At 45.1% G+C, this 23,333-nt stretch overlaps 1 protein-coding gene across 1 annotated transcript in view; it reads left to right on the top strand.

Annotated features, from left to right (window-relative positions):
• The window catches only part of LOC106601779 (cytoplasmic phosphatidylinositol transfer protein 1), a 119,531-nt gene extending 97,759 nt beyond the window's left edge, over positions 1-21,772 (top strand). The window contains exons 5-9 of the mRNA XM_045715541.2: positions 2,511-2,582; positions 8,592-8,690; positions 14,959-15,114; positions 16,108-16,171; positions 20,125-21,772. Of these exons, the coding sequence (XP_045571497.1) occupies positions 2,511-2,582; positions 8,592-8,690; positions 14,959-15,114; positions 16,108-16,171; positions 20,125-20,441 (708 nt within the window). The 3' untranslated portion in view covers positions 20,442-21,772. The remainder of the gene's footprint in view (positions 1-2,510; positions 2,583-8,591; positions 8,691-14,958; positions 15,115-16,107; positions 16,172-20,124) is intronic.
• The last annotated feature ends 1,561 nt before the right edge of the window (positions 21,773-23,333 follow it).

Genomic DNA, 23,333 nt, shown 5'->3' with positions numbered 1-23,333 from the left:
ATGGGGAGGAAGGTATGAGTGATAGTTGACTAGCCATGGGGGGATGGGGAGGAAGGTATGAGTGATAGTTGACTAGCCATGGGGGATGGGAAGGAAGGTATGAGTGATAGTTGACTAGCCATGGGGGGATGGGGAGGAAGGTATGAGTGATAGTTGACTAGCCATGGGGGGATGGGGAGGAAGGTATGAGTGATAGTTCACTTGCCGTGGGGGGATGGGGAGCAAGGTATGACTGATAGTTGACTAGCCATGGGGGGATGGGGAGGAAGGTATGAGTGATAGTTGACTTGAAATGGGGGGACGAGGAGGAAGGTATGAGTGATAGTTGACTAGCCATGGGGGGATGTAGAGGAAGGTATGAGTGAAAGTTGACTAACCATGGGGGGACGGAGAGGAAGGTTTGAGTGATAGTTGACTAGCCATGGGGGATGGGGAGGAAGGTATGAGTGATAGTTCACTTGCCGTGGGGGGATGGGGAGGAAGGTATGACTGATAGTTGACTAGCCATGGGGGGATGGGGAGGAAGGTATGAGTGATAGTTGACTTGAAATGGGGGGACGAGGAGGAAGGTATGAGTGATAGTTGACTAGCCATGGGGGGATGTAGAGGAAGGTATGAGTGAAAGTTGACTAACCATGGGGGGACGGAGAGGAAGGTTTGAGTGATAGTTGACTAGCCATGGGGGATGGGGCGGAAGGTATGAGTGATAGTTGACTAGCCATGGGGGATGGTGAGGAAGGTATGAGTGATAGTTGACTAGCCATGGGGGGATGGGGAGGAAGGTATGAGTGATAGTTGACTAGCCATGGGGGGACAGAGAGGAAGGTATGAGTGATAGTTGACTAGCCATGGGGGATGGGGAGGAAGGTATGAGTGATAGTTGACTAGCCATGGGGGATGGGGAGGAAGGTATGAGTGATAGTTGACTAGCCATGGGGGGATGGGGAGGAAGGTATGAGTGATAGTTGACTAGCCATGGGGGGATGGGGAGGAAGGTATGAGTGATAGTTGACTAGCTATGGGGGGATGGGGAGGAAGGTATGAGTGATAGTTGACTAGCCATGGGGGATGGGGAGGAAGGTATGAGTGATAGTTGACTAGCCATGGGGGATGGGGAGGAAGGTATGAGTGATAGTTGACTAGCCATGGGGGATGGGGAGGAAGGTATGAGTGATAGTTGACTAGCCATGGGGGGATGGGGAGGAAGGTCTGAGTGATAGTTGACTAGCCATGGGGGGATGGGGAGGAAGGTATGAGTGATAGTTGACTAGCCATGGGGGATGGGGAGGAAGGTATGAGTGATAGTTGACTAGCCATGGGGGGATGGGGAGGAAGGTATGAGTGATAGTTGACTAGCCATGGGGGATGGGGAGGAAGGTATGAGTGATAGTTGACTAGCCATGGGGGGATGGGAGGAAGGTATGAGTGATAGTTGACTAGCCATGGGGGGATGGGGAGGAAGGTATGAGTGATAGTTGACTAGCCATGGGGGGATGGGGAGGAAGGTATGAGTGATAGTTGACTAGCCATGGGGGATGGGGAGGAAGGTATGAGTGATAGTTGACTAGCCATGGGGGGATGGGGAGGAAGGTATGAGTGATAGTTGACTAGCCATGGGGGGATGGGGAGGAAGGTATGAGTGATAGTTGACTAGCCATGGGGGATGGGGAGGAAGGTATGAGTGATAGTTGACTAGCCATGGGGGGATGGGGAGGAAGGTATGAGTGATAGTTGACTAGCCATGGGGGGATGGGGAGGAAGGTATGAGTGATAGTTGACTAGCCATGGGGGATGGGGATGAAGGTATGAGTGATAGTTGACTAGCCATGGGGGGATGGGGAGGAAGGTATGAGTGATAGTTGACTAGCCATGGGGGGATGGGGAGGAATGTATGAGTGATAGTTGACTAGCCATGGGGGGATCGGGGGGGAAGGTATGAGTGATAGTTGACTAGCCATGGGGGGATCGGGGGGGAGTTTCGGGGTGTGGACGAGGAGCCAGTAAATCCACAGGGCCATATAATATAATCATTATTACTGAAGACAGGGGCAATAAAACACATGCAATCACACTCAGCGTGACACACACACACACGTGCACACACACACACACACACACACACACACACACACTGCCCATAAAACCCCTCACCCTGCAGCCTGACCACAAAGACCCAGGGAGATATTCGCTCTGTCTTTCCTGAGCTCGTATGAATAGTCGTAGAAAGATTATATCCTGTCTCTCTTGGAGATCAGTTTCCCCAGTGCTCCACACCCTGTTGTAGACCAGGACGCACTATGTAGGCCCTATAGCGGGCCCTGGTCAAAACACTACATAGGCAATAAGGTCCCATTTGGGACATAACCTAAAAGTAGAGTGGTTAAATCCTAATCTACAATAGTGCACTACATAGGCAATAGGGTATTATTTGGGGCTCACAAATAGTCAAATATTGTCTTAATTGTCTCGATTCTGTGTGTAATCTCCTGCTGTTCTCTCCTCTTCTCTAGTGTTCCTTTCTGCCAAAGTTCTCCATTCACATAGAGACCAAGTATGAGGACAACAAAGGCAGCAATGACAATGTCAGTATGGTTGTCTGTGCATGGTCATGGTGTGTGTGTGAGTGGTCATGGTGTGTGTGAGTGGTCATGGTGTGTGTCTGTGCGGGGTCATGGTGTGTGTCTGTGAGTGGTCATGGTGTGTGTCTGTGAGTGGTAATGGTGTGTCTGGTCATGGTGTGTGTCTGTGTGGTCATGGTGTGTGTCTGTGTGTGGTCATGGTGTGTGTCGGGGGCTGGTGGGCGTGCGTGGCATGGTGTGTGCGTGGGGCTGGTGGGCGGAGTGGTCATGGTGTGTGCTGGCGTGCATGGGTGTCGTGGGGCTGGTGGGCGGAGTGGTCAGGGGCGGTCGGTGTGGGCTGTGAGTGGTCACGGGTGTGGCTGTGGGGCCGGTGTGGCGGAGTGGTCATGGTGTGTGTCTGTGCGTTGTCATGGTGTGTGTCTGTGAGTGGTCATGGTGTGTGTCTGTGTGTGGTCATGGTGTGTGTCTGTGTGTGGTCATGGTGTGTGTGAGTGGTCATGGTGTGTGTATGTGAGTGGTCGTGGTGTGTGTCTGTGCGGGGTCATGGTGTGTGTCTGTGAGTGGTCATGGTGTGTGTCTGTGAGTGTTAATGGTGTGTCTGGTCATGGTGTGTGTCTGTGTGGTCATGGTGTGTGTCTGTGTGTGGTCATGGTGTGTGTCTGTGCGTGGTCATGGTGTGTGTCTGTGAGTGGTCATGGTGTGTGTCTGTGCGTTGTCATGGTGTGTGTCTGTGCGTTGTCATGGTGTGTGTCTGTGAGTGGTCATGGTGTGTGTCTGTGAGTGGTCATGGTGTGTGGCTGGTCAGTGGTCACGGTGTGTGGCTGTGAGTGGTCACGGTGTGTGTCTGTGAGTGGTCATGGTGTGTGTCTGTGCGTTGTCATGGTGTGTGTCTGTGAGTGGTCATGGTGTGTGTCTGTGTGTGGTCATGGTGTGTGTCTGTGTGTGGTCATGGTGTGTGTCTGTGTGTGGTCATGGTGTGTGTCTGTGTGTGGTCATGGTGTGTGTCTGTGTGTGGTCATGGTGTGTGTCTGTGAGTGGTCATGGTGTGTGTCTGTGAGTGGTCATGGTGTGTCTGGTCATGGTGTGTGGCTGTGCTTGGTCACGGTGTGTGGCTGTGAGTGGTCACGGTGTGTGTCTGTGAGTGGTCATGGTGTGTGTCTGTGAGTGGTTATGGTGTGTGTCTGTGAGTGGTTATGGTGTGTGTGAGTGGTCATGGTGTGACTGTGAGTGGTCATGGTGTGTGACTGTGAGTGGTCATGGTGTGTGTCTGTGAGTGGTCATGGTGTGTGTCTGTGAGTGGTTATGGTGTGTGTCTGTGAGTGGTCATGGTGTGTGTCTGTGAGGGGTCATGGTGTGTGTCTGTGCTTGGTCATGGTGTGTGTCTGTGCGTGGTCATGGTGTGTCTTGTCATGGTGTGTGTCTGTGAGTGGTCATGGTGTGTGTCTGTGAGTGGTCATGGTGTGTGTCTGTGAGGGGTCATGGTGTGTGTCTGTGAGGGGTCATGGTGTGTGTCTGTGAGTGGTCATGGTGTGTGTCTGTGCGTGGTCATGGTGTGTCTTGTCATGGTGTGTGTCTGTGAGTGGTCATGGTGTGTGTCTGTGAGTGGTCATGGTGTGTGTCTGTGCGTGGTCATGGTGTGTCTTGTCATGGTGTGTGTCTGTGCGTGGTCATGGTGTGTGTCTGGTCATGGTGTGTGTCTGTGAGTGGTCATGGTGTGTGTCTGGTCATGGTGTGTGTCTGTGAGTGGTCATGGTGTGTGTCTGTGCATTGTCATGGTGTGTGTCTTAGCGTGGCATGGTGTGTGTCTGTGAGTGGTCATGGTGTGTGTCTGTGTCTGGTCATGGTGTGTGTCTGTGAGTGGTCATGGTGTGTGTCTGTGAGTGGTCATAGTGTGTGTCTGTGAGTGGTCATGGTGTGTTTGTGAGTGGTCATGGTGTGTGTCTGTGAGTCGTCATGGTGTGTGTCTGTGAGTCGTCATGGTGTGTGTCTATGAGTCGTCATGGTGTGTCTGGTCATGGTGTGTGTCTGTGAGTGGTCATGGTGTGTGTCTGTGAGTGGTCATGGTGTGTGTCTGTGAGTCGTCATGGTGTGCATGGTCATGGTGTGTCTGGTCATGGTGTGTGTCTGTGGGTGGTCATGGTGTGTGTCTGTGTCTGGTGTGTGTCGGTGCGTGGTCGTGGTGTGTGTCTGTGAGTGGTCATGGTGTGTGTCTGTGAGGGGTCATGGTGTGTGTCTGTGCATGTGCACTTCAATGCCACATACAACATTCAGTCTCATCTTCTTCTGTCTCTCACTTCTAAACGAGTGGGTGGAGTCAGAACAGTGGGATGCTGGGATGAATAAGAACACTGGTCTAATATATTCACAATGGCCTGCTAATTGCCCCAGCCAACTCATCAGAATGCACGTTTATTGCATTGGCTAGCCTCTCCCTCACTAATATCAATGAGATTACCATTCAGTCTGTGGGCTTCAATGCCTATATTCATAAAGCATCTTTAGTAGGAGTGCTGATCGAGGATCAGGTGTGTGTCTGTGTGATCTTATTCATAAAAGTCAAAACTGATCCTAGATCAGCACTCCAACTCTGAGAGGCTTTATGCATATGGGCCCAGGCCTCCGAGTCAAGTGGAAGTGGTTCTTTCTCCAGCCTTTCCATGTGGAGCATATCAAATCAACTTGGATATGGATTTATGCATTGGGGCGGCAGGTAGCCTAGTGGTTAGAGACAGGTAGCCTAGTGGTTAGAGACAGGTAGCCTAGTGGTTAGAGGCGGGTAGCCTAGTGGTTAGAGGCGGGTAGCAGCCTAGTGGTTAGAGACAGGTAGCCCAGTGGTTAGAGGCGGGTAGCAGCCTAGTGGTTAGAGGCGGGTAGCAGCCTAGTGGTTAGAGGCGGGTAGCAGCCTAGTGGTTAGAGGCGGGTAGCAGCCTAGTGGTTAGAGGCGGGTAGCAGCCTAGTGGTTAGAGGCGGGTAGAATCCTAGTGGTTAGAGGCGGGTAGCATCCTAGTGGTTAGAGGCGGGCAGCAGCCTAGTGGTTAGAGGTGGGCAGCCTAGTGGTTAGAGGCGGGCAGCCTAGTGGTTAGAGGCGGGTAGCCTAGTGGTTAGAGACAGGTAGTCTAGTGGTTAGAGCATTGGGCCAGTAACCAAAAGGTTGCTAGATCAAATCCCTGAGCTGACAAGGTAAAACTCTGTCATTCTGCACCTGAACAAGACAGTTAACCCACTGTTCCTAGGCTGTCATGGTAAATAATAATTTGTTCTTAACTGATTTGCCTAGTTAAATAAAGATAAAAAAAACTATGGGGTGAAGGCAGTGTGTGTGGTGGTTGATCATCTCTACCATTCCCATCTCTCCACATACATCCTCTCTTTCTCCTTTCATCATGTTTGTATCGTATACCTCTGTGATAGGAGAGTTTATATCATATACCTCTGTGATAGGAGAGTTTATATCGTATACCTCTGTGTTTGTAGAGTTTATATCGTATACCTCTGTGATAGGAGAGTTTATATCATATACCTCTGTGTTTGTAGAGTTTATATCATATACCTCTGTGATAGGAGAGTTTATATCGTATACCTCTGTGTTTGTAGAGTTTATATCATATACCTCTGTGATAGGAGAGTTTATATCATATACCTCTGTGTTTGTAGAGTTTATATCTTATACCTCTGTGTTTGTAGAGTTTATATCGTATACCTCTGTGATAGGAGAGTTTATATCGTATACCTCTGTGATAGGAGAGTTTATATCGTATACCTCTGTGATAGGAGAGTTTATATTGTATACCTCTGTGATAGGAGAGTTTATATCTTATACCTCTGTGATAGGAGAGTTTATATCTTATACCTCTGTGATAGGAGAGTTTATATCTTATACCTCTGTGATAGGAGAGTTTATATCATATACATCTGTGTTTGTAGAGTTTATATCTTATACCTCTGTGTTTGTAGAGTTTATATCTTATACCTCTGTGATAGGAGAGTTTATACCATATACCTCTGTGTTTGTAGAGTTTATATCTTATACCTCTGTGTTTGTAGAGTTTATATCGTATACCTCTGTGATAGGAGAGTTTATATCGTATACCTCTATGATAGGAGAGTTTATATCGTATAGCTCTGTGATAGGAGAGTTTATATCATATACCTCTGTGATAGGAGAGTTTATATCGTATACCTCTGTGATAGGAGAGTTTATATCGTATACCTCTATGATAGGAGAGTTTATATCGTATACCTCTGTGATAGGAGAGTTTATATCATATACCTCTGTGATAGGAGAGTTTATATCGTATACCTCTGTGATAGGAGAGTTTATATCGTATACCTCTATGATAGGAGAGTTTATATCGTATAGCTCTGTGATAGGAGAGTTTATATCATATACCTCTGTGATAGGAGAGTTTATATCGTATACCTCTGTGATAGGAGAGTTTATATCGTATACCTCTATGATAGGAGAGTTTATATCGTATACCTCTGTGATAGGAGAGTTTATATCATATACCTCTGTGATAGGAGAGTTTATATCGTATACCTCTGTGATAGGAGAGTTTATATCATATACCTCTGTGATAGGAGAGTTTATATCATATACCTCTGTGTTTGTAGAGTTTATATCGTATACCTCTGTGATAGGAGAGTTTATATCGTATACCTCTGTGATAGGAGAGTTTATATCATATACCTCTGTGATAGGAGAGTTTATATCATATACCTCTGTGATAGGAGAGTTTATGTCGTACTATTGGCACCCTATTGCCTGCACTGCATAGGCAATAAGGTGCCATTTGAGATGCGGACAACAGTTGTTTCCAGCCGCATTCACCTGCTGCATCTTCTTTTTCTGAGACTTGGTGTGTCAGGGAGAAAGGGATGATTGCCTACAGCTCCTTGGCTACAGATTTGAATTCCCTACAGTATGAAGGACTGATATTCAGACAATCAGAGAAAAGAGAGAAGGGGGTGCAAGATAGAAAGGAAATAAGATATAGGGAGATATTGTGTGTCTGTCTGCGTGTCTGATACAGTCCTTTAAACAGGGACTGTTGCTTCTTGTTCCTCTCACCACTGAACCTCATTTCCTGGTGGGGGACACATTCACATTACCATTCCACAACATTTACATCATGTCATATAATACAAATGATCCTGTCTGTCCTGGGTCGTGTTCATTAGGACATAATGGAAACCGTTTTAAAACGTTTTGCTATAGACAAAAGAATATAAAAGTTTCTTATTGGACATTTCCAGGTAATCCCTCCCTGTTTCAGCTGATTTTCTTGTGTTTGGTGCAAAATGAACACGACCCTGACTTCATTCCTGAGACTAAAGTATGTATTTACTGAATTTTAAATTCATCCCATCAATGCCTCAATTTCCCAAGGCTTACTTCCTCTACTCTCAAAGACATCATTACTCAGTTCTGTTTTTCATCCTCCCAGTCTACTTATCATGCAAAGGTTGGTAGATGAATATACATTGATGTCAGTAATGGATGGATTTTTGTCCAGATTATTCAACTATTTCAAGGAGGTTATTACTGCACCAGCTCTGTCTCGCTCCCGTTTCTTTCTCCCTGCTAAATTAGCTAAATGTATCCTCCTGGCGAAAGCACCTGTCACCTGACTAGGTCTAATGGCTTTAATGGGGAAAGGAGTAAAGCATTCATAACCGTTAAAAGCCTCGCTTTCCCCCTTCAAACAATGTGATTCTCTATATGATTGGCAGCTCTGGTTGATCAGTATCATGCAATGCTCGCTCTCTCAACTTACCCAAACATCAGAGCTCCACCTAGTGGTTGCTGTGGGAATGACCGTTCATTAAGCTTCACTCCTAAGATCACTGATATCTACATAGATAAGGTGTTGCTGAAATACAAAGTCCTCATCATGGGTGTCCCTACATCTTAGACTTGGAGAACAGTTGATTATGTTCTCTCTCTCTCTCTCTTTTGCTCTCTCTCTTTCTCTAAAATTACATGCCCATCTCTTTTTCTCTATCCCTCAGATCTTTGACAGCGAGCCCAAAGGGGAGGAGGAGATAGAGGTGTGCTTAGTGGATATCGCCTACGACGAGATCCCAGAGCGCTACTACAAGGAGTCTGAGGTGAGGAGGTCAAAGGTTAGAAGTCAAGGGTTAGGAATCCCAAGTCACTGTTTCAACAGCAGTGGACATCGACAGTCACAATTTGCCATCGTTTTCCAGTACAAGTCTGTACTTGTACACTCACCAGCATGGATTTAAAACCATATGATTGGTCTAAGCATTGGCTGGCGTAAGTTTCCACCATTGTTAAACCCATGTTAGAAAGTGTGGAAGTGTACTTTTTGGAAGGAGTGGGGGGTTAACTCTCGGTGCTAGCAACCTGGTCATTTCACAAAGTCAGAAAAGGTGTAAGAGGGTGATAACAGAATATCTAAGAGAATACAGTATTAGAAAAACTGCACTATCTAGAACCTAAAAGGGTTCTTTGGCTGACCCCATAGGAGAACCCTTTGAAGAACCCTTTTTTGGTTCCAGGTAGAACTACTTTGGTTCCAGGTTGAACCCTTCTACCTGGAACCAAAAAGGGTTCTCCTATGGGGACAGCCGAAGAACCCTTTTGGAACCCTTTTTTCTAAGAGCGTATACAAATCCCCATTTATCATTTATCATTTGCTCATCTCTCCTCTCAGCCCTGAGGGTCAGCTAGCTGCTAGTTTCATCAGATAGAGAGAGAGACCTCTAGCTGGTCATATCTCTCCTCTCAGCCCTGAGGGTCAGCTAGCTGCTAGTTTCATCAGAGAGAGACCTCTAGCTGGTCATATCTCTCCTCTCAGCCCTGAGGGTCAGCTAGCTGCTAGTTTCATCAGATAGAGAGAGAGACCTCTAGCTGGTCATATCTCTCCTCTCAGCCCTGAGGGTCAGCTAGCTGCTAGTTTCATCAGAGAGAGACCTCTAGCTGGTCATATCTCTCCTCTCAGCCCTGAGGGTCAGCTAGCTGCTAGTTTCATCAGAGAGAGACCTCTAGCTGGTCATATCTCTCCTCTCAGCCCTGAGGGTCAGCTAGCTGCTAGTTTCATCAGATAGAGAGACCTCTAGCTGGTCATATCTCTCCTCTCAGCCCTGAGGGTCAGCTAGCTGCTAGTTTCATCAGAGAGAGAGACCTCTAGCTGGTCATATCTCTCCTCTCAGCCCTGAGGGTCAGCTAGCTGCTAGTTTCATCAGAGAGAGAGACCTCTAGCTGGTCATATCTCTCCTCTCAGCCCTGAGGGTCAGCTAGCTGCTAGTTTCATCAGAGAGAGAGACCTCTAGCTGGTCATATCTCTCCTCTCAGCCCTGAGGGTCAGCTAGCTGCTAGTTTCATCAGAGAGAGAGACCTCTAGCTGGTCATATCTCTCCTCTCAGCCCTGAGGGTCAGCTAGCTGCTAGTTTCATCAGAGAGAGAGACCTCTAGCTGGTCATATCTCTCCTCTCAGCCCTGAGGGTCAGCTAGCTGCTAGTTTCATCAGAGAGAGACCTCTAGCTGGTCATATCTCTCCTCTCAGCCCTGAGGATCAGCTAGCTGCTAGTTTCATCAGATAGAGAGACCTCTAGCTGGTCATATCTCTCCTCTCAGCCCTGAGGGTCAGCTAGCTGCTAGTTTCATCAGAGAGAGAGACCTCTAGCTGGTCATATCTCTCCTCTCAGCCCTGAGGGTCAGCTAGCTGCTAGTTTCATCAGATAGAGAGAGAGACCTCTAGCTGGTCATATCTCTCCTCTCAGCCCTGAGGGTCAGCTAGCTGCTAGTTTCATCAGAGAGAGAGACCTCTAGCTGGTCATATCTCTCCTCTCAGCCCTGAGGGTCAGCTAGCTGCTAGTTTCATCAGAGAGAGACCTCTAGCTGGTCATATCTCTCCTCTCAGCCCTGAGGGTCAGCTAGCTGCTAGTTTCATCAGAGAGAGAGACCTCTAGCTGGTCATGGCTGCCATTAACCATGTTCACCGCTGTATCCCTGCTCTCCGTCACGTTCCATTCTTCGCTCTTCACAAGCCCCAGGGAGGGTTGATGTAGGGGTGGATGGAGGGAAGGGGGTGGAGGGATGGAGGAATACATGGTGTTATCTTCCTCAAACAGCGTCTTACAGCTTCTCACTCCTCTGATCACCAACTGGCTCTCTGCCTCTCCATACGTGTGTGTGTGTGTGTGTGTGTGTGTGTGTGTGTGTGTGTGTGTGTGTGTGTGTGTGTGTGTGTGTGTGTGTGTGTGTGTGTGTGTGTGTGTGTGTGTGTGTGTGTGTGTGTGTGTGTGTGGTGGAGGGGGGTGGGGGGTTATACCATGTCTGTTATTAGAGTCAGGGGGACAGCAGTGGATCTGTTTTTTATGTTTGAACAGAGGATGGGAATTGATGCCCTAGCCACCAGATGCTTTTTCCTGGAATACAATATAATGTCAACCAGCCTATTTAAGTATATTTGATTTGATCTGAGCCATTTTTAGATCCCTGATACCTGCTGTGTTCAGGAGAGCATGGACTTAGTCTCATATGTTGCCAACTGCAGTAACGTTTCACCTGGCATTGTTCAAATGTACATACAAAGAGATGATTTTGACAGATGGTCATACTATTACATTAAGCTAGGAATGCAAAATTCTGGTAAATTTCCCCAAATTCTCAGATTTTCCAGAAATCCTGGTTGGAATAATCCTGGAATCAGGAAGGAATAAACAAATTAATTGTAATTTTCCAACCAGGATTTACAGAAACCTGGGAATTTTGGGAAAGTTGCTGGAATTTTGCTACCATAATTCAGACCTATTTCACATTATACCAGAACAATGATATACAGTTGAAGTCGGAAGTTTACATACACCTTAGCCAAATACATTTAAACTCAGTTTTTCACAATTGCTGACATTTTATCCCAGTAAAACTTCGCTGTCTTAGGTCAGTTAGAATCACCACTTTATTTTAAGACTGTGAAATGTCAGAATAATAGTAGAGGGATTTATTTCAGCTTTTATTTCTTTCATCACATTCCCAGTGGGTCAGAAGTTTACATGCACTCAATTAGTATTTGGTAGCATTGCCTTTAAATTGTGTAACTTGGGTCAAACGTTTCAGGTAGGCTTCCACAAGCTTCCCACAATATGTTGGGTGAATTTTGGCCCATTCCTCCTGACAGAGCTGGTGTAAATGAGTCAGGTTTCTAGGCCTCCTTGCCCACACATGCTTTTTCAGTTCTGCTCACAAATTCTCTATAGGATTGAGGTCAGGGCTTTGTGATGGCCACTCCAATACCTTGACTTTGTTGTCCTTAAGCCATTTTGCCACAACTTTGGAAGTATGCTTGGGGTCATTGTCCATTTGGAAGACCTATTTGCGACCAAGCTTTAACTTCCTGACTGATGTCTTGAGATGTTTCTTCAATATATCCACATAATTTTCCTGCCTCATGATGCCATCTATTTTGTGAAGTGCACCAGTCCCTCCTGCAGCAAAGCACCCCCACAACATGATGCTGCCACCCCCGTGCTTCACGGTTGGGATGGTGTTCTTCGGCTTGCAAGCCTCCATTTTTCCTCCAAACATAACGATGGTCATCATGGCCAAACAGTTCTATTTCTGTTTCATCAGACCAGAGGACATTTCTCCAAAAAGTATGATCTGCAGTTGCAAACCATAGTCTGGGTTTTTTTATGGTGGTTTTGGAGCAGTGACTTCTTCCTTGCTGAGCGGCCTTTCAGGTTATGTCGATTTAGGACTCGTTTTACTGTGGATATAGATACTTTTGTACCCGTTTCCTCCAGCATCTTCACAAGGTCCTTTGCAGTTGTTCTGGGATTGATTTGCACTTTTCGCACCAAAGTACGTTCATCTCTAAGAGACGGAACGTGTCTCCTTCCTGTGCAGTATGACGGCTGCGTGGTGCCATGGTGTTTATACTTGCGTACTATTGTTTGTACAGATGAACGTGGTACCTTCGGGTGTTTGGAAATTGCTCCCAAGGATGAACCAGACTTGTGGAGGTCTACAATTTTTTTCTGAGGCCTTGGCTGATTTTTATTTTTATTTTCCCATGATGTCAAGCAAAGAGACACTGAGTTTGAAGGTAGGCCTTGAAATACATCCACAGGTACACCTCCAATTGACTCAAATGATGTCAATTAGCCTATCAGAAGCTTCTAAAGCCATGACATAATTTTCTAGAATTTTCCAAGCTGTTTAAAGGCACAGTCATCTTAGTGTATGTAAACTTCTGACCCACTGGAATTGTGATACCGTGAATTATAAGTGAAATAATCTGTCTGTAAACAATTGTTGGAAAAATTACTTGTGTCAGGCACAAAGTAGATGTCCTAACCGACTTGTCAAAACTATAGTTTGTTAACAAGAAATTTGTGGAGTGATTGAAAAACGAGTTTTAATGACTCCAACCTAAGTGTATGTAAACTTCCGACTTTAACTGTATAACTTGGTAATGTGCTCAAAGCACAGAAGTTTTCCTGCCAACATAAAAAAATACTCTAGGTTCTAGGCCATAACAAGTTTGTGGCTTGACGGTATGCAGCTACTGATGAAAGTGACGCATAAATCGTCAACATCTAAATTTGTTGGTCGTTTCGGGGAGAATTGTAGCATTTCCACTAACCCTAAACCTAACCGTTGTCCTAACCTTAACCTAATGCTCCTAACCTGCTAGGTTAATTATCCTATCCTGCTGTGTAAATTCTCCTGACCTGCTAGGTTATTATCCTACTCTGCTCTGTAAATTCTCCTAACCTGCTAGGTTAATTATCGTATCCTGCTGCGTAAGTTCTCCTAACCTGCTAGGTTATTATTCTCTCCTGCTCCGTAAGTTCTCCTAACCTGCTAGGTTAATTATCGTATCCTACTGCGTAAGTTCTCCTAACCTGCTAGGTTAATTATCGTATCCTGCTGCGTATGTTCTCCTAACCTGCTAGGTTATTATTCTCTCCTGCTCCGTAAGTTCTCCTAACCTGCTAGATTAATTATCCTATCTTGCTGCGTAAGTTCTCCTAACCTGCTAGGTTAATTATCGTATCCTGCTGCGTAAGTTCTCCTAACCTGCTAGGTTATTATTCTCTCCTGCTCCGTAAGTTCTCCTAACCTGCTAGGTTAATTGTCCTATCCTGCTGCGTAAGTTCTCCTAACCTGCTAGGTTAATTATCGTATCCTACTGCGTAAGTTCTCCTAACCTGCTAGGTTAATTGTCCTATCCTGCTGCGTAAGTTCTCCTAACCTGCTAGGTTATTATCCTATCCTGCTCCGTAAGTTCTCCTAACCTGCTAGGTTAATTATCGTATCCTACTGCGTAAGTTCTCCTAACCTGCTAGGTTATTATCCTATCCTGCTCCGTAAGTTCTCCTAACCTGCTAGGTTAATTATCGTATCCTACTGCGTAAGTTCTCCTAACCTGCTAGGTTAATTGTCCTATCCTGCTGCGTAAGTTCTCCTAACCTGCTAGGTTAATTGTCCTATCCTGCTGCGTAAGTTCTCCTAACCTGCTAGGTTAATTATCGTATCCTACTGCGTAAGTTCTCCTAACCTGCTAGGTTAATTGTCCTATCCTGCTGCGTAAGTTCTCCTAACCTGCTAGGTTAATTATCCTATCCTGCTGCGTAAGTTCTCCTAACCTGCTAGGTTAATTATCCTATCCTGCTGCGTAAGTTCTCCTAACCTGCTACATAAAGTTAATTCTGTATACCATCTAGTCCTTACTCCATAACAAGGGCCCAGAGTTCTCTCCTGGTAAGGTCACATGATCATGAAACACCCCCACACACCTTTGATCCAACCTAATCTAACTTTATAACGCGTCTCATCTGCAATCACGTAAAGTGCCTTCAAGTGTATCCTCCTGTGCACAGCATGTGAGTGTGTGTTTCTGTGTGTACGTGTACGTGTACGTGTGTGTGTGTGTGTGTGAGACGCATCCCTTCTCACCATCCCAACACTGAGACACCTGACCTAGCTAATGAGCATTAGAGTATAATGAGCCCCCAGGGAAGTGTGATTAATTCATGCGTAATGGGTACTGTTTGTAACGAGAACCCCCCCCCCCCCCCCGAGCGGGCTGCTCCAGGCTGAGCTCTCCATGAGACTTGTACCCACCTGGTACCTACCATCCATTCTGCTGGGCTGCTGGACAAAGAAAACATGGTTCATTCATACTTGTCAGGATGTTTACTGCAAAACTCATTGGGTCGGAATTGAATTGCATTCCTGTATAGAGACATAACAATGAGGTGACACAGTGGCACTAAGCTCATGAGGTATGTGAAAGTTATATTCTTCAATGTCACTATGTCAAAAGAAGTCCAACATTGGATGTACCAATCCCGGACTGTAGCTTTAATACTGTCCATACTGTGTTTCCATGGTTCCCTGTAGGACTTGCGGTACTTTAAATCAGAGAAGACAGACCGGGGTGTTCTACAGGAGGGCTGGATCGACAACCAGGAACCCATCATGTGCTCCTACAAACTGGTGACAGTCAAGTTCGAGGTGTGGGGTCTTCAGACACGGGTGGAGCAGTTTGTTCACAAGGTCAGTCCAGTTATGTCCACCCACCATTTCTGTATCCACACACCCACACACAGACAGACAGGGACAGACAGGGATGCACAGGCAAAAACACACTGGCGTTCTTCACTTCTTGCCCTCTCCCAATATAACTTGGTCAGCCATCCATTTCCTCTCCCTTCAATTCAATTTAGCCCCCCTCCACCCCTACCTATTCCCCTGTTCCCCCTCTGAGTTGTGCCTCTCCTTGCCTGAGGGTCTCTTTCCCTGACATCACACACACAGCATTACTCATATAGGGGCACACATGGCTAACATTAACTGGTGGAGGAGTGGAAGAAAGACAGAGAACAACTTAAAGTTCATCCTCTCTGACTCACCTGTCCTCTCACTAAGTCTTCTAACTTCCTTTCCTCTCTGACTCACCTGTCCTCTCACTAAGTCTTCTAACTTCCTTTCTTCTCTGACTCACCTGTCCTCTCACTAAGTCTTCTAACTTCCTTTCCTCTCTGACATACCTGTCCTCTCACTAAGTCTTCTAACTTCCTTTCCTCTCTGACATACCTGTCCTCTCACTAAGTCTTCTAACTTCCTTTCCTCTCTGACATACCTGTCCTCTCACTAAGTCTTCTAACTTCCTTTCCTCTCTGACATACCTGTCCTCTCACTAAGTCTTCTAACTTCCTTTCCTCTCTGACATACCTGTCCTCTCACTAAGTCTTCTAACTTCCTTTCCTCTCTGACATACCTGTCCTCTCACTAAGTCTTCTAACTTCCTTTCTTCTCTGACTCACCTGTCCTCTCACTAAGTCTTCTAACTTCCTTTCTTCTCTGACTCACCTGTCCTCTCACTAAGTCTTCTAACTTCCTTTCCTGTCCACCCTTCTTTCTTTCTTTCTCGCTCTCTTTCTCTCTCCCTCACTTTTCTCTCTCTCGCCCTCCCTCCCTTTCTTTCTTTCTTTCTTTCTTTCCCACTCTCCCTCTTTACCTTCCTTCTCCTTCTCTCTCCTTCCTCAGGTTATCCGTGATGTCCTGCTCCTAGGACACAGACAAGCCTTTGCCTGGGTGGATGAGTGGATTGGTGAGGTTGCGTCGCGTCTTGTCTCTGTCCCAGTTAGTTGACATGTACGCTCAGATGTGAGCTAGCTTGTTTATACTGTGTGTTTATATATATTATTATTATTATTATTAAATGTTTTAAATATATATTTCATAGTATTTGTATTTTATTGAGTAAGGAGATGGAGAGGGAGGGCGATGCAGACTAGTGCTGGGGCCAGGATTCTTACCCACGCTGAGGGGTGACGTGTATATGCTGCAGCGGCCCAGTTACCTGCTAGACCAGCCTCTGGCGCATAGCTGCTATCTACTTCTATGTGACCATGATCTTCACTCTGCCTAATGTAGGACCTAGGCCATGGCACCAAGCACTGCTACTATCTACTATCTGTATATTTGAGTTTGTGTTCATTTGTCTGTTTCCTGAAAGCGATCTCAAAATATCAGTAACTCATCTATACAAGCATTGATTTGTGTTAATAACCATTATTTTGTATGATGTTTTTAGTCTGAGAATTTCTTGTCTAAGCATGTCTTCACTGTTTCGGTGATTTGCTTCACTGTTTCAACATGAGCAAAAGGCTTATAAAATGGATCTGTGTGGCCAGGATGGTCAAACACAAGGTACACTGCAACAAGACTTGAGTTCAATACTACAGTGTTTAAAATACCTTAAGCGTTTGCTTTAACCTGCCTGGAGGGCCAGGTGGGCGGGGTTTGTATTTCCAATACTTTTTTATTGGTTCCAATGCAACAGGCAAGCTCAATCAACCCCAGCTTCACTATTTCAAATCATTTCTAACAGTATTGGAATGCAGATCTGACTGAAACTACACTTCTCACCCTGTTGTTACATTTGTTAGCGGCCTTTTTTTAGGAAAAAAGACAATTGATAGGCCAGACGACTCTTTCGTACATTTTGAATTATGTACTTAACTTTATACGTGTTTTTGAAAAGCTGACGCATTAGGATTGTCATGGAGAAGGAACATACATTTTCTTAATAATATCAATAATGATTCAATGTATTTATAAATGTTATTTTTAATCCCAGACCCCAGTCCCCTCAGGAGGCCTTTTGCCTTTTGGTAGGCCGTCAATGTAAATAAGAATTTGTTCTTAACTGGCTTGCCTAGTTAAATAAAGGTTACATTTTTTTTTAAATGATAAAGCCCATTTCTCACAACCAATACGCTTTCTCGCTGACCTTCATCAGAGAAGCTCCCACTTGAGATGTATCCACTGCAAGAGAATTATTCAGAGAGTCTACACACAGGTACAGAGAGCACTTGACTCAGTACTGTATGGGTCATAGGATGAGAGAAGGTGAGAGCATGCCAAGTGTCAGTAGCTATTTTATTTGGGGCTTACAGAGCCTGGCTTTAAAGATAGAGGAACATTTAAGACCACACGAGCCTGCTCTTTATCCCTATTCACATACATTAACCTTTATACAGTACATCATTAGCACAGTAGATACACTATAGCCTTAGGTCAATCTAGATTGCATTGTTCCCCTTCCTCCAAGAGCTGTGGGAGATTCAGTGAAAGTGGCTGTATCACTGGAGGCCACTGAGGGGAGGACGGCTCATAATAATGGCTGGAACGGAGTGAATAGAATGGCATCAAACACATTTGATACAATACCACCAATTCTACTCCAGTCATTACCACGAGCCTGTCCTCCCCAATTAAGGTGGCACCAACCTCCTGTGGGCTGTATATCATCTGGGTCATATTAATTTAGCACCAAACGGAAGAAAATCAACTGAATCTGAGGGACTACCTGTGCAATAAGAAAAACAAGTTTTTATTTTCTGTTGCAAAACGTTTTCAAACGTTGTGTGCCCTAAATGAACATGGCCCTGCTGTACAGCAGTGGTCCTTCCCTCCATCCTTGCATTGGGGTCTTCCACAGCCTACATTACTAAGGCTTGTCTAATAATATTCCTGAAAGCGTGTATCTTATGCCATAAACCACCACTATATCAAACCACCCTGTGTCCACCCACTAATGCACTCACTTCACATTAAAGGCCCAGTGCAGTCAAAAATGTGATTTTCTGTGTTTTATATTTATTTCCACACTACACTCTTACAAAAAATGGTTCCAAAAGGGTTCTTCAGATGTCCCCATAGGAGAACCCTTTTTGGTTCCAGGTACAACCTGTTTTGGTTATTTTTGTTTACATGTAGAACCCTCTGTAGAAAGGCTTCTACCTGGAACCAAAAGAGTTTTACCTGCAACCAAAAAGGGTTCTTCAAAGGGTTCTCCTATGCGGACAGCCGAAGAACCCTGTAAGGTTTTAGATAGCAACTTTTTTTCTAAGAGTGTATGAGGTTGGAATAATACTGTTAAATTGTGAACATTATGATAATTCCCTTTTAGTGTAAGAGCTATCTAAAATGTCAGCCTGTTTTGATGGGATGGAGTTTTGACCTGCCTGGTGACATCACCAGGTGGTAAATTAGTTCATAGACTGATAAGAGAGTTCCAAACCTCTCTGCCAATAACAGCTAGTTTTCAGTTCTCCCAACTCAGACCACTCCCAGACAGTCCTAGAAAAATTCTTGCTTCAGAAATTGTTCTTTGCTAAGATACAATTTTTGTTTCTATTTTACCATTTTAATTTAAATCAATCACAGTAAGGTACTTAATTGTTACCCCAAAATTATTTGATATTGAGATAAAAATGGCTGCATTGGACCTTTAACCTATATCCATACCTGCCCATGACTTACTCTATATCACCAAGGGGCTGGTTTCTCAGAGCCAGGTGAAGTTTGATTTAAATCATTCTCAATTGAGAATCTCAATTGAAAGTGCATTTTATTCCAGGACTATACTTAATTCAGTATAGAAACTGGCTCTCAGGGGGAAGGAAACAGTTTAGGGAACAGAAAAACCTTGTTTGAACGGGTTTATAACTTTATCATGCTGGTCAGAAAATTGGAGCAGAACACAGCTCTGGAATGGAAAGGCAGCACTCTAAATGTAGAATCAGACAATACTGGGCAGTTTCCTTGCTCCTCCTGCACCAAGTGCCCTAGCTAGCTAACAGGTGGCGCGGTGGTGGTCTGGAACATCTCCACAGATATAATGTGGGATGATGTGCAGGAGTACGAGAAACACATGCATGAGAAAACCAACATTAGAGTTGGCCATGTCCAACAACCACAGCATACCACAGCATAAACTCACCTGCCACCCACCGCCATCACTGGACGTGGTAGAGAGCCTTGAGACAGCCAGCCGTATGTCTTCACTCTTCCTTCACTGTTTCTCTGTCTGCTGGTGACTCATCTCCCTCTTCCTCACTGACTCATTTCATGTCATCCATTCAAACACACTCAAACGTTCATGCATTGTCATTGACTGCGTCAAACTTTATGCTTTGTTTGTCCTACCGGAACAGCACAGAACACGTGTACGGACCCAAACACACACACACACACACACACATACACAAGCACACAAGCGCACACACCAAAGCATGCACACACACACACACACACACACACATAAATGAGCAAGTCACTGTTAGCGTTTCACTGTTAGTCTACACATGTTTACAAAGCATGTGATGAATTTGATATGATTTGACACACACGCACACACACACACACACAAGCACAGACACACACACAGGCACAGACACACACACAAGCACAGACACACACAGACACTTGTGAGCAAGGATGATGACTGTGTTACTCTATCTCCTTTGGAACACACACAACTGATTATGAATTCAGATTTGTATTCAGAGCAGGGAACATCTTTTCATATATTTCTTGTATTAATCTCCAAGAGCCTTTGAAATGTAAGCTCTTTTAAATCCAACAGGTGAAGTCAGATACGAATTTACTGTATAATGTAATTGTGTTATTACGCTACAATGCTAAGACATACAGTTAAGACATACAGTAGATGTCATGGGGTTATAATATATCCCTCTCTCTCCCCTCCTGAAGAAATGACCATGGACGAGGTGAGAGAGTACGAGCGGGCCACCCAGGAGGCCACCAACCGTAAGATCGGCCCCTTCCCCCCATCCATCTCCATCACCGAGACCCCCCTGGCCTCAGTGGCCCGCAACGGGCCCTCCAGCGCCCCCTCCACCCCCCTCTCCACGGAGGCTCCAGAGTACCTCTCCGTGCCCAAGGACCGGCCCAGGAAGAAGTCAGCCCCAGAGACCTTGACCCTCCCCGACCCCAATCGCAGGGACTCAGGCTTCAGGCTGGCTAGCATCTTCTCCTGGGGCTCAACCCCTAGCCCCCAGCCTGAATGAGAGGGGGACCCATATGTGTGGTATACACCTATCTCCATTCAGGGGGTGGCTATGTACATCCATTTTGTCCCCTAGACAACTTATGTAAAAGGGAGTGTTGTTCACAGACCTCCTGTAACTTGGTGGTGTGGTAAACGCCTCTCCACAGACAGTTGCTGGTATCACCCTGAAGCCAACCACTGTCACCAACTAACTGTGTCTTGGTCTGCCTTTGCAGAGAGATAGTCAGTCTGATCACCACGCAACACTTGGAGAGGAGTCTCAAGGCACACACCAAATACATGTACGTGCAAACACATGCACACACACACACACACACACACACACACACACACACACACACACACCCACACACACACACACACACACACACACACACACACACTCACACACACACACACAGAGTGTCTTTTAAAAACCTCTTAAACCTCTCCATTGGTCCCATAAAAACACAGCAACCAGCACCATCTACCAGCCAGAAAGCTCATGTGGAGGTCAATTATAGTCTGATTTAATTTAGTTCACATTCCTCTGAATACTTTGTGCTTCACTTCAGCGTCTCAGTCCTCTTTCATCTCAGTTGATACTGTATCTCAGGGTTTGTTACCTAGATACACAGAGATCTGATAAATAGACTCTTCAGTCAGCACACTCAATCTTTCTGCATATGGATATAAATGTGTGGGATGATCAAACTCATTTCCTCCTTCTTTCTCCTTGCAGTCAAGCCCTCTTATTGGTTGGAAATTGACGCCATGTAATTTCAGATGGAATTGTGTGTTGGTTGTTATTCATGGTTTGTTGTAGGTCGCTGTGAACAGTTAGAGTAAAACGGTGGATTTCAGGAGAGTGTTAATTTATCCTGTGTTTTGTTTTGTAAATATGTATATTTAAGAGTTATCTATTGTAAAAATGCTGAATTCATTGATGTCTTTCAGTGCTATGGAATTGCTGTAATCTGTGTATTGGAGAGAGAAAAGAGGTCTGTGTAGAGCTCTAAAGTGGAGGCGTTCTCTTTCTAAATCTGAATTCTGTTGCTATAGTTTTGTTGGCCATGGTGTCCTTTGAAAGACATATATAAAAATGCATGGTTTGAATATCCAGCCTCTGCTTTTCTTTTAAACTGGGGAGAAAATGTACCTTTGAAATGGCTGTCTTCTATACGGTCTGGTGCTTTTCCTTTGTTTGTTACAGACTACGACAGGACAAAACATGTCTGATCAATGTTGTGATTTGGCTTGTAGGGATGATTTAAGTCATGAATTTGCAATCATGTTGTTGTTGTGTTTTATATCAAATCAATAAATTAAATATTGCTCAAACATCTTGTGTCATTCATATAAACGAAATGACAATAAATGGGGGAATTGTGATATCTGTAGTTAATCAGTTTTTTGTTGAGTTTATTAAACTGAAATGACAAATGGGTTAGGTTAGTAGGGTCTGGCCCATTAGTCTGCAACTTGTCACTTGCAGTCACTGGATGCTTATTGTACGTTGAGGTAGGGTCCTTGCTATAGCTTTTTTACAACCAAACCTACATTGTTTATGTAAATAGTATGTTGTGGAAGGGTCCAGACACGTTTTTGTGTGATTTCACTTGTTTTTGAGAAACTTACCCCCAACCAATTTCCTCATCCTCGTTGTGCAGTATGGGGGCTCTGAAAACAACATGAACAAAGGCGCCAAAAACACTTTTAGAAACGCAAAAGCTCTAAGTATAGTGATGCAAGTCTTCGCATGTTGTACACATTAAATTGTGTTATTTCTAACTTCCGCAACGTTATATTCCATTTTGTTGAGACTCGAGTGATACCTCTCCATCCGTTCTACATGTAACTGTCAAAATAAAAGAAACACGAGTAAATGAGGAATACAAAGTATAATGAAAGCAGGTGCTACCACACAGGAAGTTCCAGACACTTGTAGAATCTATGCCAAGGCGCAGTGAAGCTGTTCTGGCGACTCGTGATGGCCCAAAGCCCTATTAAGACACTTTATGTTGGTGTTTCTTTTATTTTGTCAGTTACCTGTAGCAGCAGGCTACACAGAGAATGAAACAGCTGGATTGGGGAAGCAGCTCGAGTCGCAATAAATGGAATATAAAGTCCGTAATGACACAATTTCATGCTATACTGACAGCGTTTTTGTTTCTAAAAGGATGTATTTGGGGGTTTTTAGAGCATTTGTTCATATGTTTTCAGTGCCACCGTACTGCAAAACAAGGATGGGTGGTGTGAGAGCTTCAAGTTCCTTGGCGTCCACATCACCAACAAACTAACATGGTCCAAGCACACCAAGACAGCCGTGAGAGGGCACGACAAAACCTATTCCCCCTCAGGAGACTGAAAAGATTTGCCATGGGTCCTCAGATCCTCAAAAGGTTCTACAGCTGCACCATCGAGAGCATCCTGACTGGTTGCATCACTGCCTGGTATGGCAACTGCTCGGCCTCCAACCGCAAGGCACTACAGAGGGTACTACCAAACGACCCAGTACATCACTGGGGCCAAACTTCCTGCCATCCAGGACCTCTATACCAGGCGGTGTCAGAGGAAGGCCCTAAAAATTGTCAAAGACTCCAGCCACATAAGTCATAGACTGTTCTTTCCGCACGGCAAGCGGTACTGGAGAGCCAAGTCTAGGTCCAAGAGGCTTCTTAACAGCTTCTACCCCCAAGACATAAGACTCCTGAACATCTAATCAAATGGCTACCCAGACTATTTGCATTGCCCCCACCCCTCTTTTACACCGCTGCTACTCTCTGTTGTTATCATCTACGGATAGTCACTTTAATAACTCTACCTACATGTACATATTACCTCAACTAACTGGTGCCCGCGCACATTGACTCTGTACTGGTACCCCCTGTATATAGTCTCGCTATTGTTA

The sequence above is a fragment of the Salmo salar genome, chromosome 03 (assembly GCF_965601325.2).
Source record: "Salmo salar chromosome 03, fSalSal1, whole genome shotgun sequence".
Lineage (NCBI taxonomy): Eukaryota > Metazoa > Chordata > Actinopteri > Salmoniformes > Salmonidae > Salmo > Salmo salar.
This window is presented reverse-complemented; position numbering and strand designations above follow the sequence as displayed.